Consider the following 14,790-nt stretch of genomic DNA (forward strand, 5'->3'; position numbering starts at 1 on the left):
AGAAGCAGCAGGTGTACGTGTGTCACATACAATCATTTCTGATGGTGAAATGGTCTTGCGTTGGCAAGGCAGATAAGGAGACAAGTCATGTGCCTGTAGGAAGTGTCTGCATTTTAGACAGAAACTGCAAGCTTACAGTGTGATACTCCTGGCATGTTTGAAGGCCAGAGGGCAGTCATTGAGGTCAGCTGGAATGACAGCCATACAGAAAGGGAAGTCAGAGGTGTGAAGGCACTAGACCACCAAGTGACCTAGAAAGTAGTCCTGCCTTCCCCTTTTCTCAAATACAGACATTGTTTCAGCCTTGCTGAGCTCAGGGTATGAAAAACCATGAATATCCTTGATCCACTTAGAAGCCAGAGAGGAATACAACTTAAGATTATAATACAACAACCAGGCCTGGTAGCCCACATCTTTAATCTCAGCACTCTTTAGGCAGAGGCTAGAGGGTCTTTGAGGGTCTACATAGAAAGTCCTAGACCAGTCAGGGCTTTAGGGAGACTATACAAAAGGAAATGAAAGCAAGATTAACACACAACAAAGGTGGTAAAAGGAAATGTAGACATACTTACAGTGTGGGCCTGGAAGCTGTGTATAGGGTAAGAGGAGCTGGTCCTATCAGTTTACCCCAGTAGTTCCCGAAGTTTGTTGCATGCTAGAATCTTCCGAGGACCTTGTAACAATCCTGGGTAGTGTTTGTTTAATTTTGAGACAGGTTCCCATTGTGTGACCAAATTAGCCTCAGACCTGCAGGACTACTGCCTTGGCCTCCTGAATGTTGTGGATGTGGGCATGTGTTACCACACCTGGCCTCAAGGTTATGTAACTCAGAGACCCCAGAGAAGGGCCCAGTCATCGTATTCAAATCAAATAATTCAGTGCACAGCCAAAGTTTAAAAACCTGATTTTTCATATGATTCTTTTTTTAACACTGGTTCTCATCACAATCCACAAGACAGTAGGCACAACGTAAATATCTGTAATAGTTTATTTCAAAGATTTGACATTTACAAGTAGAGGCACCACACACTATCTGGCAGTAAGATACTGCAGAGACTGGAGTCCAGGGAGAAATATCCAGAACCTCTCTCACAGAAGCCAGGCCTGCAGTGCAGGCATCTTGCTCCCCCACAGAGCTTTGTGTCAGTGCTTGATTCATTGACTGAAAAGGTTCACTGGACATAAGTTTCCGCTTCTTCCCCACAGCTTCAGCTCAGCAGCAAACTGAAGAGAACAAACAGTGTCAAAGACCGCAGACAACACTTTAGAACAGCATTCTCTCGGCACACTATCTGCTATTTTAATATTCGTAACTCAGAAGTCTCACTAGAGAACTTAAGCAATGCTTTGTTACCCTTCAGCTTGTTCCTTCATTGTATAAACTTTGATGAACACACAAGTACATAAAAGTTTGTCTCATAAATATGATTAGCATGAGTGATAGGCTAAAACTCAAATTAGTGTTCATGGAGTAACTGAAAAACATGAATTATAACCTTAAAATCTCTTGATCTGTTAAAGCAGTGGTTCTCAACTTGTAGGTCTTGACCCCTTTGGGGTCCTATATCAGATGTCCTACATATCAAAAGTTTTCTACTTTACGATTCATAACAATAAAATTACAGTTACGAAGTAGCAGCGAAATAATTTTATGGGAATGAGGAACTGTATTAAAGGGTCGCAGTGTTGGGAAGGTTGAGGTAGTATCATTGTATAGGAGGCCTCAGGAAGTGGTGAGCTCACAGCAAGCAGAGTTTTTATAACAGGGCACCTACCTAGAGGATCCCCACAACCCTAGAACTGGTGATCAATAATTAAGATGGCACTGTCCTGACAATCAAGAGGAAGTGACACAGAACACAAACTGAGACCCTGAAGAACAGCATATTGATAAAGTAGCCCTAAGGTCTGAAATGTCAGCAAAGTCTAAGCTGGGAGCACTGGGCTTTTCTTCTGGGCCAGATCTCACATTATCTGTATCCTACTGTCTGGTAGCTCAGTAGATAGTAGGTGTGAGGAAAAGATGCAGGGAGGGATGGTTTTACTTCATACTCTGATGAGGCAGCAGAGTGGGTAGGCAGGTTCTCGGAGCCACTCAGTGGAAAGTGCCTTACCTACTCCTGGACACTCTCATAGAGGTTCTTGATTTGGGTCTGGAAGAATCTGGCAAGCTCCACTCGTTTTGCTTTCAGTGTCGGCGTCAAAAGCCCATTCTCAATGGAGAATGGCTCTGGATGGACAAAGATGTTTTTGACCTGGAAGGTGAGCACATGTTGACTGTTTGCACTTCATCTGCAGAGTGGTAAACTGCAAAACTTACTTCACCTCGTGAAAGAAGTGGGACAGTAAAGACATCCATGTCCATTCTGAGATAAGGTCTTCTGTAGTGCAGGCTGATGTTAAACTTCCTATATAGCTAAGATTGATCTCAAACTTCTGATCCTACTTCCCCTACTCCAGCCCAGCGCTGAGATTAAGGTATGTCCCACCCTATCAGGTTAATATGGCCCTGGAGACTGACTGAACCCATGCATGCTAGGCAAGCACTCCACCAACTGAGCTGTACTTGTCATTTGTATAAATGGAATAGGAAGATGGAATAATAAGACAGCAGAGGAGAACAATACATAACTATAAACTGTCTGCCATCGTTGAGTATATATAAAATAAGTCGTTTGGAAGTTAAAGGTTTGAAACCAGTATAAATAGAAGCTTTAAATTAAACTCTAGTGGTATTTGAAGGAACAGGGTGACATCAGCAATTCATACCTGCTCAAAGGATTTCAGGCCACCTTCTTTCCCAATTTTCTGCAAGTCTTCTAAAATGGCTTCCTTGACACGCTAAAACACAAAGCATCATTTAAATCCTGTATGTCTGAAAAGGGGCTTAACTGGAAGGCTAAGCAAAAATCAGCTCAAAAATGCCTAAAAGATTAGGATAAGATTGAGATACAAAAAGTATGTTGAAGTGTATCATTTACTTTGCATTAACCAAAGAAAACAAGAAAAAGGAAAGGTAAACGCAGAGGGTTAATAGGTTCTGTCTAGAAGGCATCTTTCATTCTCTATTGTTTTCTCTCACTGCTTAACGGGGAAAAACAACAAAACAAAAACCCCAGCATTTTGTGTTTTATATTCCACATTTCTATCTTTCTGCCTAATAAGACGTTTAAGCTTGTAGTTACAGATCATAGGTGCAGGAGGAGTGTTCCTGCACATGGAGAACCTATAGCTGGCACAGCCAAGAGGCCATGAAGACATGCAGTGATTTCAGCCATGCTTACTTGGTTTTGGCACAGTTCTTCAAAGGATCCCTTCACCCCAATCTTGGCTGCAAATGAAGGAAGTGAATCCGGGTCAGGAACCACCACTCCTATCAGGAACGACTATGGGAAGGAAACCAGTTGTTTTAGCAGATCAAATCTTCAGACTAATCTGGTCCTGTCTCCTCAACACAGCGTCCCACTCAGCACTTCACTGCCAGCATGGTCTGTCCTAACCTGATTCCTCAAAAGCAACCATCGTCATTAAGCCTAAAGAATCCCTAGCTGATCCATGCTGAGACTCGCCATACCCAACCCCCTGAGGGAGATAAAAAAAAATCCACTTCTTAAAATAGTTGTTTAATAACTCAACATTATTTCCTGGATATTTATGGTTCAAAATGTAGTTTTGTAGATAGTTTTGTAAGCCGGGGCATCTTATCTGGACCCACCTATACAAAAGTCTTATGGCTATGAGATCCAACATAGGCCATCCCTGAAACTGGTGTGTTACCCGTAAGCTCTCCCCGTGGACAAAAACTTGCAATACTGGTCTGCTCCTGGTGTAAACACTTTCTATCTTCTCTGGAGCAATGTATTCTCCTTGTGCCAACTTGAAAATATTCTTCTTCCGGTCAATGATTTTCAGAGTTCCATTCTGTATGAGGCAGATAAAAGCATCTTCGGTGTTTTGAACCCATGGAGATGGTATCAGTCAGAAGCCCATAGGTGCTGTCCTTATTTAAACTGACCTCTGGCCATTTCTGAGTCTGTTGTTTCTGTTTCTTAGCTTTGGAGAAAGAGGACATGGCTTCCACAAGGCCTGTCTACAGAAACCAACCAGCATGTCTCAGGGAACATCCCAGGCGTCTGCTGGGCTATATAAATGGCTGCCTCAATCAGTGAAGACATTCTGAGCTCTCAGTTTCTAATAACTTATCTCCAGCTACCCCATCTCAAGGTCTCTGAGGTGTAGAGGGGTTTTCCTGAAACTGCTGAATGACTTAGTGCCCCGCCATGTTTGCTTCCTGTTAAATCCGGGAGGAGACTCAAGCAGCCAAATGCTATTTCAAGTCAGCCAGTAATTGAGCTTGTTAGGACAGAAGCAGGACTGGCCGAGCACAGTCCACAACACCACACCATAAGCAGGGGTCTATACTGAACTAACCCTAGAACCGTCAATGAGCCAGACTCAATTCAGACTGAAAGTGGTCAGTAGCAAGCAGCCTTTTCTCACCTTTGGAGGGGAAGCCATATCTATTGCCTGCATCGTAGGCCTTAGACGAGGGGACACTGATTGATACAGGTGATAAAAGAACATCATGAAGACAGTGTGTTCTTGGGAGTCTGTGATCAAGCACTCTGAATCTCTTAAATCTTGAATAATGAGCAATAAAGGGGTTGAAGAGACCCTTGGAATATTCCCCTGTAAGGCTTTCAAGCCTCCATCACAATCCATGCTACTGTTTCTTCTCAGAGAAAAAAAACTGGTGAGAGTTTCAGCAAAGACTGCCAGTTGCTCATCAGCAAGCCAAGCTATAGAACAGTCTCTGTGTCTTCCGTAGAGAGGGACTGTGAAGTGACTGAGAGGCAGACATTGGCCTATGCAAACACATGGCTTAGAGATCTCCTTTCTTTGTTTTGATATGTCTCCATGCATTAATTAATTCTTCAATTTGTTAAAGAAACCAAGGAATGTTTCTAATTCACAATAGGAAAAAGTTGTAAGCACATGAAACTGTCAAACAACAAACTGTACCTTTAGAAACATAGAAAAGGGGAAAAGTGAAAAGAATATTGCACCTACCCACCTCTTTCCTGGAGTAGTCACCTAATTGTTCCCTGATCATGAGCTAGTCTTTTTTATTATAAGGAAACCATGCTAACTCTGAGGTCCAGGATGACCTAGCCTTAAAGCATCCCATTTTAGCTTTATATCTAGACACATCATCGGGTACCACTACCTATGTTCCATATTGTATTTGACAAGAAATGTGGAAAGAAGAAAGCCTTTCAATTGGTTTATGTTCTAGTGTCTGTAACACTGTGGTCAAAAGCGTGTAAGTGCTCCAGCCTAGACTAGAACACAAATCTCCCAACTCCAGAGCTAGGGTCTTTCAACTGGTACTCTTCTCTCTTTATACTTAGAGGAAACAACACAAAAGGAGGCTGCAGACCCATTTCCCTGTCGCTGCCTCGGCTGCTTAAATTAATATCCCTGTTCCTCCTGCAACAAGTAGATCATCTCCCCCAGTCGCATAGCAGAGATTCCTGTAAGAAACCCACTGGAAGCCAGCGGCCAATGTCCCCGGTGTGGAGCCAGCCATCCTTGTCCAGCGCCTCCTGTGTCTTCTCAGGGTCCTTTAGGTAGCCTTTGAATACATTGTTGCCTTTGATGCAGATCTGTGTACCAGACAGACAGGGGGGAGACAATAAAACGGCTGTTATTTGTCCGTTATAAAACAGTTATAAAACATCTGTCCTGACCATATTCACTTGACGGTTTTGTGGAGACTATCTTAGTCCCCACTGGAGGACAGTGCAGCTCCCTGATCTTGTATTCCTTCCTAGTAGTTGAGGAGGAGGAGGAGGAGCCAAACTCCAGGCAGATCATAGCTTTATGCCCCTTTTGGACTTAACCTCCCACTATGATTATCTGAGTGCTGGGCATGACCTACCCACCTCGCCTTCATTGTTTACTGAAAAGTAGTTCATGTCAGTCACATCTTCCAGCTTTACAAAATTGCAAGCCACTGGAGTCCCAACATGACCTAGAACATACCAGATATCCTGGGCTGAGCAACATAAAGCAAGCATGTCCCTAAAATGTTTATGGGATTGACTCTAGGAATGAAAACAGGACTTGAGTTTGCCACTTACCACATTCTCCCAGAACACCAAAATTATCTAAATATCTAAACCATGGTTCAATTAGAAGCCTTCCCCCAACCAGCAGATGGAAAACTTACCTGATGTCCAGTCCCCAGGTGATGTAATTGTACATCCAGCTGTGCATTCTGTTTGGCCATAAGCCTCAAACACCTGGGAAACCAAAGAACAACTTTGAGACTTTATAAGATAAAGTATGACTGGCTGTACCTTAAGGCCAATGCAGAAAAACAAACTATAGAAAGAAGCTGAAAATCTCTACTTGAGACCTCGAAAGCATGCCCACCTCCTAGTTCTTCACAACTGGGCGTTCATTACACAGCAAAAGCATTCTGAAACACCAAAGTACAAGAACCTGCATGAAAAATACAGCTTTTATCAAGTAGGTGGGAAATGCAAATTATTCACTAAATGGACATTGGACTTAAACCTGGCAGTGGAGCACCTCTGAAGAAAATAAACAAGGGAGTGTTTCTTAAGGAAAGAGTTCCAGCTTTGAGAAAGACCACGGCTGACACACTTTCTACACTGGGCGAGACTAAATATCTTCAGCTTTGAGAGTCATCTGGTCTCTGTCGCAACAACTTAATTCTGCCAGGGTGGCATAAAAGCAGCCACAGACCATGTATAAATGAGTGGGTTTAGCTGAGTTCCAGTAAAGTTTCAGCAGGGGTAGTACTGTAGTTGCTGACCCTCATAGACAGAAGATGATCTTGACCGAAGAAAGGCTGGCATCAGGAAGCAAGTTGATAGGCTACTGCAGTCAGAGGTGTGGCCTGTAAGTGGCAGGGTTGGTAGAAGTAGAGATACTTGAGAGAAGAGGTTTCTGGGGAGGAGTTGGAAGCAGAACTTCCTATTAGTCTTTGGGGCTAAAAACCCCAAAGGTCGGTCACTGACTGGTACGTGTGTGAGAAGCAGTCTCTGTGAGGCTGAGCCTGTATTTGTCTTTTATTCTGTTTCTGGTACACGGATGGCCAAACCAGCAATTAAGTACCTTTTTGGGATGGGGAAGAAAATATTCACAGCCAGATCAGTACATTTCAGGTGAGGCATAAATGAAAAGAAAATTAAATCCATAAAACTACCAGAAAATGTGGGCAATGACAGTCTAAATCTCAGGGATTAGAAAGACTTATAGGAACTGGAGAGATGGCTTGGAAGTTAAAAGCATTGTCTACTCTTCCAGAAGATCTGGGTTCAGTTCCCAGCAGCTCAAAACCATCTGTAGCTCCACTCCCAAGTGATCCAACAGCTGGCCTCTGAGGACAACAGGCATGCATGTGGCAAAACCAGCCATATACACAAAATAAAGATTTTTATTTAAACAAAAAAGCAACAGCAAAAATGTTTAAAAGAAAAAAAGGTTTGTTTCAGCATTTAAAAAAAACACAACAGAAAACTTGTACCAATTGGCCTTCATATTGAATCAGATTTTATATAGCTATACACAAGGCAAAAGAATTGGACCAGGAAAAAAATGCCCAGCGTAGTGGAGATTAATCCTAAGTATATGAAGAACTCTTACCAATATGCAAGGGAGCTAAATCACGCTTTGCCTAATTTCTGTAAGAAAGTCATAGAGTAATCCGTGGAGGAAATACAAGTGCCAGTGAGCAGTGAAGTTCTGTGGTGTTTGAATAGTAACAACGCTCATAGATGCTTGTGTTTGAAGGCTTGGCGCTTAGGGAGTGACACTATTAGGAGGTGCAGCCTTGTTGGAAGGAGTGTGTCACTGTGGGGTCTCCTATGCTCAAACTACACCCAGTCTGCTGCCTGAGGATCAGGAAGTAGAGCTCTCAGCTCCTTCTGCAGCGCCATGTCTGCCTGGACACTGCCATGCTTCCCACCATGATAATAATGGACTAAACCTCTGAACTGTAAGCCGGCCCCAATTAAATGTTTTCCTTTAGATGAATTCTTGGTCATGGTGTCTCTTCATAGACATGAGACCCTAAGACAGTATTAACAAAAGAAACAACATGAAAAGTATTTTGTTTAGAGACAACTAATTGGCTGAAAAACTTACCGTTGGCAAGTGTGTAGGGTAACGGTACTTTAAGTATTACCTGAATGTATTTAAAAGCCCTGCATGAAAGTTGGGTAATGTACGTTAACATGTTACAGGTAAGGCTGGCAAGATGGGTAAAGGCCCTTGTTCTCAAACCTGGGTACTTAAGTTCCATTGCTGCTGAAAGAAGAGAACTAAAGCTCTTACGTTGTCCCCTGACTGCCACACGTGTGCTGTGGCTTGTGGGCAGAACTGTTCATCCGTAGTGACTCATCACTTGTGCGCTTTGATGCACTGTTATGAAAGCATTACATGATGCTAACCAACCTTTACCTGGGAAGGAGTGCATGAGCACAGGAGGTGTTTTGGAATGCTGATTGCATTTGTGTAAAGATATCTATACTTGATGCATGACGGGTCAGATGCATTGTCTAGCATTTGGTGTGACCTTCTCTTTTGTGCTTTCCATTTGCAATTTCATTTTTATTTAAATGGTGTGCTCCCTTGATGTAAATATGAAATCTTACCCAACATCCCATGGCGGCCCGGAAGAATGTCAGGACTGGAGTAGAGATGGGGGCAGCTCCAGTGATCATGATGCGAACCTTCCCACCCAGGCCGCCCTGTCAGCAGAAACAAGAAGAGCTGTTGAGCCACTGTTTTTCATTGTACTCTACTGTGAGATGGCTGAAATCACACACCTCGCTGTCTGGCTTAGCTGACTTCTAAGCACTTACACTGCAGCCTCGCACTCACTTAAAAGCCTTCTATTAGAGTCATCGCCATCTGGGCCTGGGAGAACTTGTGGGTTTGCTGTTGCTGTGCTTTAAATTCTTCAATTTATATCATAAACTCAACAGAAGGTATTAAGACAGTAATACAGAGTACAACACCTACATCAATTCTGTTCTATTTTCTGGTTTCTACTTAAACCAGACTTAAACTTAAACTTAAAAGTAGCACATCTCACAGGTGATGGACGGCAGGGTTTGGGACGCGCCTCAGTGGGTGAGGCATCTGCTGTGCAAGTGTGAAGACCAGAATCCAGACACTGAAAACCCAGATGAAGCCAAATGCAGTGGCACACACCTGTGGTCCCAACTCTCTTCTGTGAAGAGATGGGAGGTGAGGACAAGAGAATCCCTAGAAGCTATCGGGCCAGCTAGTAGCCTCGTGTGACCATGAACAAGAGAGGCCTGTCACAGAGAAGGTGGAAGGTGAGGCCCAATGTCTGAAGTTGTCCTCCGAACATACACCATGACTCATGCTTTGCCCACCACCACCTCCGCCCAAACACACATAGGAAATGAGGTACCAAGAAAAAGGTGTGGGTGGGCACAGGAGATCTATGAAAATCTCTAGGGTGCCACTGACCCCTGAGAGGAGAGGAGGGTGTAAGTGGCAGCCAGCCCTGGTGTCCAAGATCTACTCGACTTACTTGAATCTTGGAAAAGACGAGCTTGTCCCACAAACTGTCCCGCCGAATGATGCCATTTTTCACTTCGTTGAATTTACTGATGATAGCCAGGTTCAACAAGAACTTCTTTAAGGGCGTCTTGGCTTCATTTTGTACCTGGAGGGTGATACGTCCTCTTGGTTGGAAACTAAAGCTACTTACCAAGGCCGTAGTAACCAAGAAGCTAGCTCCTTGCTTTATGAGGGAACATCTCACACTCATGAACTAGGTTGCCTACTAATGGCAAGCCCACAGAGCTCTGGGCACACCCTGAGACAAGTGAAGTTGCTATATAATGCAGAGCCCCACACCTCACAGACTCTGGGTCTCCGGGGAAACAACTTTGATAACTGAGATAAGCAAATCAAAAAAGATGGCCGCCACTGGTTTAAAGTCAGACAGGAAATGACTCCATGCACATGGTCACCTGTGGCTGTTGATTTAGTGGCCCAGAGAAAGGCTTAGGAATTTGATTTTTAAAAATTAGTCCCACCTCTTCCTCTCTTCTGCCTTAATGACATTTTCATATCCTCACACCTGGAAAATTACCACTTTTATGACAAATGTTCTTTAACCCCATCACACAAAATCCAACAACAATCCCTAATGACATCATCTCTCCCTTTTGGGTTTACACATTTGTTATCAGTTTTCCAAGTTCATGTTATTCTCCTGATTATTATGACCCTGGCATCATAACTCCACAACTATCAACTGCACTCCTGCGAAAAGAGTGTCCAGATGTACAGCCCACAGGAACTAACCCCTGTACTCCCACCTTCAGAAGTTATACGTTGCACTCAGGGACAGTAGAGCTCTTTCCAGTTCAAAATGAACAGGGTGCCTCTCCTGCCCTGTGCTTCCATTTACAGGCCTGGAGACAGCCAGAGTCATCCATCCTTGCTCCCCAGTTCAGGCTGTGATCCAGGTTGTGAGCGGCTACTCATGCTTGTGACATCATTTACCTATGTCTCTCCATCTGGCTCTGAGGTACACTAATGCTGCCTGCATCATTGGCAGGCCTGATACCCCTCTTAATCACAAACTGCTTGCCTTTAACAGTCCCATGACTAGCTTTCCTAACAAGTGACTGACAAAAAGCTATGGCTGGAAATTCACCTAATAGAATCTCCATTTTATGAAATAAGTTCCAGATTCAGATTATTTATTAGGTATTAATATCTTTAAATACTTCCTCTCAAAAAGAAAAAAGTTCAACAACACAAAAAAACAAAACAGCCCAATCTAATGATTCCACAGTCTGATGAGAAACTGGAACAATTGTTAACACGGCTTCCAGTGTCCACACATCATCTGTGTTCTAGAATACTCTCCATTCTCACAACTCACAGCTTGGCCTCTGGTAAGCCTGAATGCCAATATCAGAATCTGAGAGATAAGGGCCAAAGCGTATAAATAACGGTGCTCTTCCCCCAGCTCCAGATCTATACACATATATATATGGGGAGGGGTGAGTGGGTGTGGGTGTGCCAACATATGTGTGTGTGTGTGTGTGTGTGAGAGAGAGAGAGAGAGAGAGAGAGAGAGAGAGAGAGAGAGAGAGAGAGAGAGAGAGAGAGAGAGAGCATTTAGGGTATCTTGTATCAGAAAGAAGGAACCCATGATAGACTACTGGGGTTATGTCAAAAGGACACACAAGAATTTGATGGACACACTTATAACATCAAAATGAATGACTAAAGTGGGTGGGAAATACAAATGTAAAGATAATGAGTTTGTAATAATAAAAAAAAATCCTTCTGGCCACTTTTGAGGATCACTGGGGGGCATAAATTCATTATACTTATGAGTGGTGGATTAAGGAGAGAATGAAATATTTGTTAGGTCTTCATGGTAGAATGTCAGTTAAGGAATAGAAAAGAAACCCGAGAGTTGGAATTAGGAAAATCATCATTTTGCAGCTTGGGTGAGCAGTGCTCGATGACAGCTAGCACTGCTGACTGGGCGTTTGTGCTCACTCCTTCTCCTTCCTAGCTACGACTCTGAGGAAGCTCTTGGACACCCAAGGCTCTGCTTCTTCCTCCTCAGAGCTCGGTGAACAAGCATGGTTTCCTACATTTCTTAGCAGGGTTAAATGAGCAAACACATATCAAACATTTACCTCTACGTGGTACCTCAGCGAAAAGTTATGTGACCAGCTCATGCAAATCAGAGGAAGAACTTTGCAGGGCATTGGTTAAAAAGTGAGATGCTCCCCCAAATCTAAGTGCAGTTTTTCCTCGGATTGGCAATGTTATTCGGAGAATGGGGATGTTTCTTATGGCTTCTCACAGCTGCAGCTGTAACATGGCTTATGAAGCTCAGCTAGAGAAGGAATTAATTCTTTTCATGATTCAGTCCCTCAGAGCTGTCTCAGTATAATCCCAACAGAAACAAGGCTCCTACCTTATCATAGACCCGGTTAAGGAGTCGAGGCACTGTGGGAAATACTGTGGGTTTCAAAGCCTTCATGTCATCAGGTAGCAGCCGGATATCTCCTTGGAAGAACCCAACTTTGCCTCCACAGGAAAATATGACAGTCTGAAACAAGATGGAAGACAAGACAGGGATCACTAGGTGGGTCCTGTCTCTGATGGAACTGAGAAAGTAAGCCGAAACTCACAGGCTTAACCCTGTGCTTCCTACCAACAGATACCCAGGGCAGGTCTCTGAGAGCCTACCCCAATAAAAGATGGAAACGTATCACTGTTGAGGTGGCAAGACAGATAACAGACTGTGAGGCTGTGGGTCCTACCCTGAGGCTCTACGACAGTTCTGTGTGCCAGGCTAAGATACAATCCTTCATAAGAAACTTTTTGTGGCACTAAGAAAAGCCATGGCCAGTTAAAATCGAAAAACATGTCTTCAATTAAGACCGTCCCAATTTGAGAGATGCTAAAATATATGTAAAGTTTTATTCAAATAAATACAGCATGTTGTACAACAAATGATCCTGTACAGGGTGAAGAGATTCTCGGGGCAGAGGGAGGGGAAAGGCCTCCCTACCACAGCACTTGAGATTTTGAAAGCTCGGGCTTTCTTTTGTTCTCAAATCAGCTTCAGAATGACTGGGAATTTTGGAGACCACTTCCAGAAGAGACATACATGGTGCCTGGCAATTCCTCCTCACACAAATGCTCCCTGCAGATAGCTGGCCCTGATCTGGATCAAATGTCCCTTTTCCTTTAACCCCAGATCACCTAAAAATTCTAACTAAGAAGTAAAAAAGACGACACAACGTCTGGTGAGTCAGCTCAGGCTTGAGAGAAGGCAGACAGTAGGTACGCTGTTAAGTCAGGAACAAGTATTAGCCTCCTTTGGCATGCAGACTAACTAGATGGACTGGAGTAAGTCAGAACTCAAAGGATCCAATGGCCTGTCTGTGCTTAAGTCCATAGAGAAAGGACTGGAATGTCTTGCATCTCTGCCTTTTGGATAAATGTGGGAACCCCCCCCCCCTTCCCACCTGCTAGGTACACAGGACACTCACCTGAACAACCCTCTCAAACATATGGGCCAACGGAAGGTAGGATATGCTCACATCATCAGGGGTGGGATGGAAGATAGGCTGTAGATGAGGGAACAAAGAAACAACAATGGATTGGTGCAAAGATGTAAAACGCAATTCTCATTCTTTTGTGAATAAGCCTAACTGAAACCGTCCCGTCTAACTGAGAGAGTAGCAGGGTAGAGGGGGGAAAATGACATTTTGACATTATATGTAAGATTCTTGAAATCCATAGCACATAAACACCTCTTTGCACTCAAGGTATCCCAAAACCTGATACTTTTTTTTTGTTTTGTTTTGTTTTGTTTTGTTTTTAGCCATTAAGTGCTTTCGACCGTATAGAATCTAGGGGCTTACAGGGATTCTAGAAGACAGGCCTGACATGCAGCCCTAAGGACTGTTCTCCGGACCGAGGGACTGTTGTGGCTTGCACGCAGAAGGCCCCTCTGTAGGCTTGTGTCTTAAACACCTGGTGCTCTGTAGGACTACTGTCTTCTAAGATTATAGACCTTTTAGTGGGTAGAGCCTCATTGGAGGAAGGCAGCTACTTGGGGCGTGTCTTGAGGTGTTATATTCTAGCCCCACTTCCTTTCTGCTGGTCCTTGATCCACCAAGGTATGAAGAATCCCAATTCCAGGAGCCTCACAAGGGAAGCTGCCTGGCATCAAGATGGACTGTAAAGCCACAAACTTTAAGCCAAAACAAGCCCTTCCCCCATTAAGTAACTTAGGTCAGGTAACTTGTCCCAGTGATGAGGAGACATAATCAACTTTTAACTGTGTAGATTCCATAATTAAAAATCTTATAGCCAATTCACATTTTAGCGAGGGCCTCTTTCTTGACTGACCACTGACCTCCAGCAATCTGAGAAAAGCAGACATGTTTGAAACAACATTTTGATGGGTTAGCATAGCTCCTTTGGGGTCGCCTGTAGGAAAGCAGAGGTGAAGAGAAAGATCCTTAGTGGCCTTGAAAGATGCTAAGTTCCATTTGGTTCTGTTCTAGAGACAAAAGTTTGTCCTCTTGACTGTGGCTTTCTGTAGACGTATATGCCTTTGCTTAGGAATGATTCATGCCCCCAGAAATCCTACCACTTACTGTATTCTTGGCCTTTTACTTACACCTTCAGCACAGGCAGTCTCAGATGACACCAGTCAAAAAGAAAATTACAAGTGCTGTTCACATACTTAAGACTTTATACCAAAGATCTCCCAACAATATTGCTATAAACTTTATAAACCAAGCATATTGGAGTGGTCCACAATACAAGTAAACCTTCTACTAATGTTGTTGAGCAATGACACAACCAACTGTGGAGAAGCATCACTGAGTTACCCTGGTTAAACGAAGCCATTCCAGTGGTATATATGTCCCTTAAACCATCCCGATGGTATGTGCTATGACCCTAGTGGTATGCCTAATTTAAACAGTGGAAGGGTAGAGGGAAAAGTTGACATTTTGAAATCCCCTTTAAGACTCCTAAGATCCACAGCATGTAAATCCCACCATGTGTATTCACAGGAATCTATTGCATTATGCTCCTGTTTCTCTATCTGGGAATTCATTCATAAGTGTCTTGGTTGTAAGCACTTTAGGGCAAGGCTAGTGGCCAGGTATGCTCTGGGTCCTAGCCTTGTCCCTGGCTCCCTGGGAGCTCTGTCAAGGT

The 14,790-nt window shown here is 43.6% G+C and overlaps 1 protein-coding gene across 4 annotated transcripts in view; it reads right to left on the reverse strand.

Moving 5' to 3' along the window:
- Positions 1-970: 970 nt before the first annotated feature.
- The window catches only part of ACSL5 (acyl-CoA synthetase long chain family member 5), a 46,583-nt gene continuing 32,763 nt past the window's right edge, over positions 971-14,790 (reverse strand). For all 4 annotated transcript variants that reach the window (XM_084757744.1, XM_084757745.1, XM_084757743.1 and 1 more), the window contains 13 exons: positions 13,979-14,052; positions 13,107-13,184; positions 12,023-12,157; positions 9,599-9,733; positions 8,688-8,783; positions 6,233-6,305; positions 5,946-6,034; positions 5,550-5,666; positions 3,778-3,921; positions 3,285-3,386; positions 2,770-2,841; positions 2,115-2,255; positions 971-1,224 (listed from right to left, as the gene is read on the reverse strand). In XM_084757744.1, coding sequence (XP_084613870.1) covers positions 2,115-2,255; positions 2,770-2,841; positions 3,285-3,386; positions 3,778-3,921; positions 5,550-5,666; positions 5,946-6,034; positions 6,233-6,305; positions 8,688-8,783; positions 9,599-9,733; positions 12,023-12,157; positions 13,107-13,184; positions 13,979-14,052 — 1,256 coding nt within the window. In that variant the 3' untranslated portion in view covers positions 971-1,224. The remainder of the gene's footprint in view (positions 1,225-2,114; positions 2,256-2,769; positions 2,842-3,284; positions 3,387-3,777; positions 3,922-5,549; positions 5,667-5,945; positions 6,035-6,232; positions 6,306-8,687; positions 8,784-9,598; positions 9,734-12,022; positions 12,158-13,106; positions 13,185-13,978; positions 14,053-14,790) is intronic.

The sequence above is a fragment of the Acomys minous genome, assembly GCF_964271855.1.
Source record: "Acomys minous genome assembly, chromosome: 2".
Classification (NCBI taxonomy): Eukaryota; Metazoa; Chordata; class Mammalia; order Rodentia; family Muridae; genus Acomys; species Acomys minous.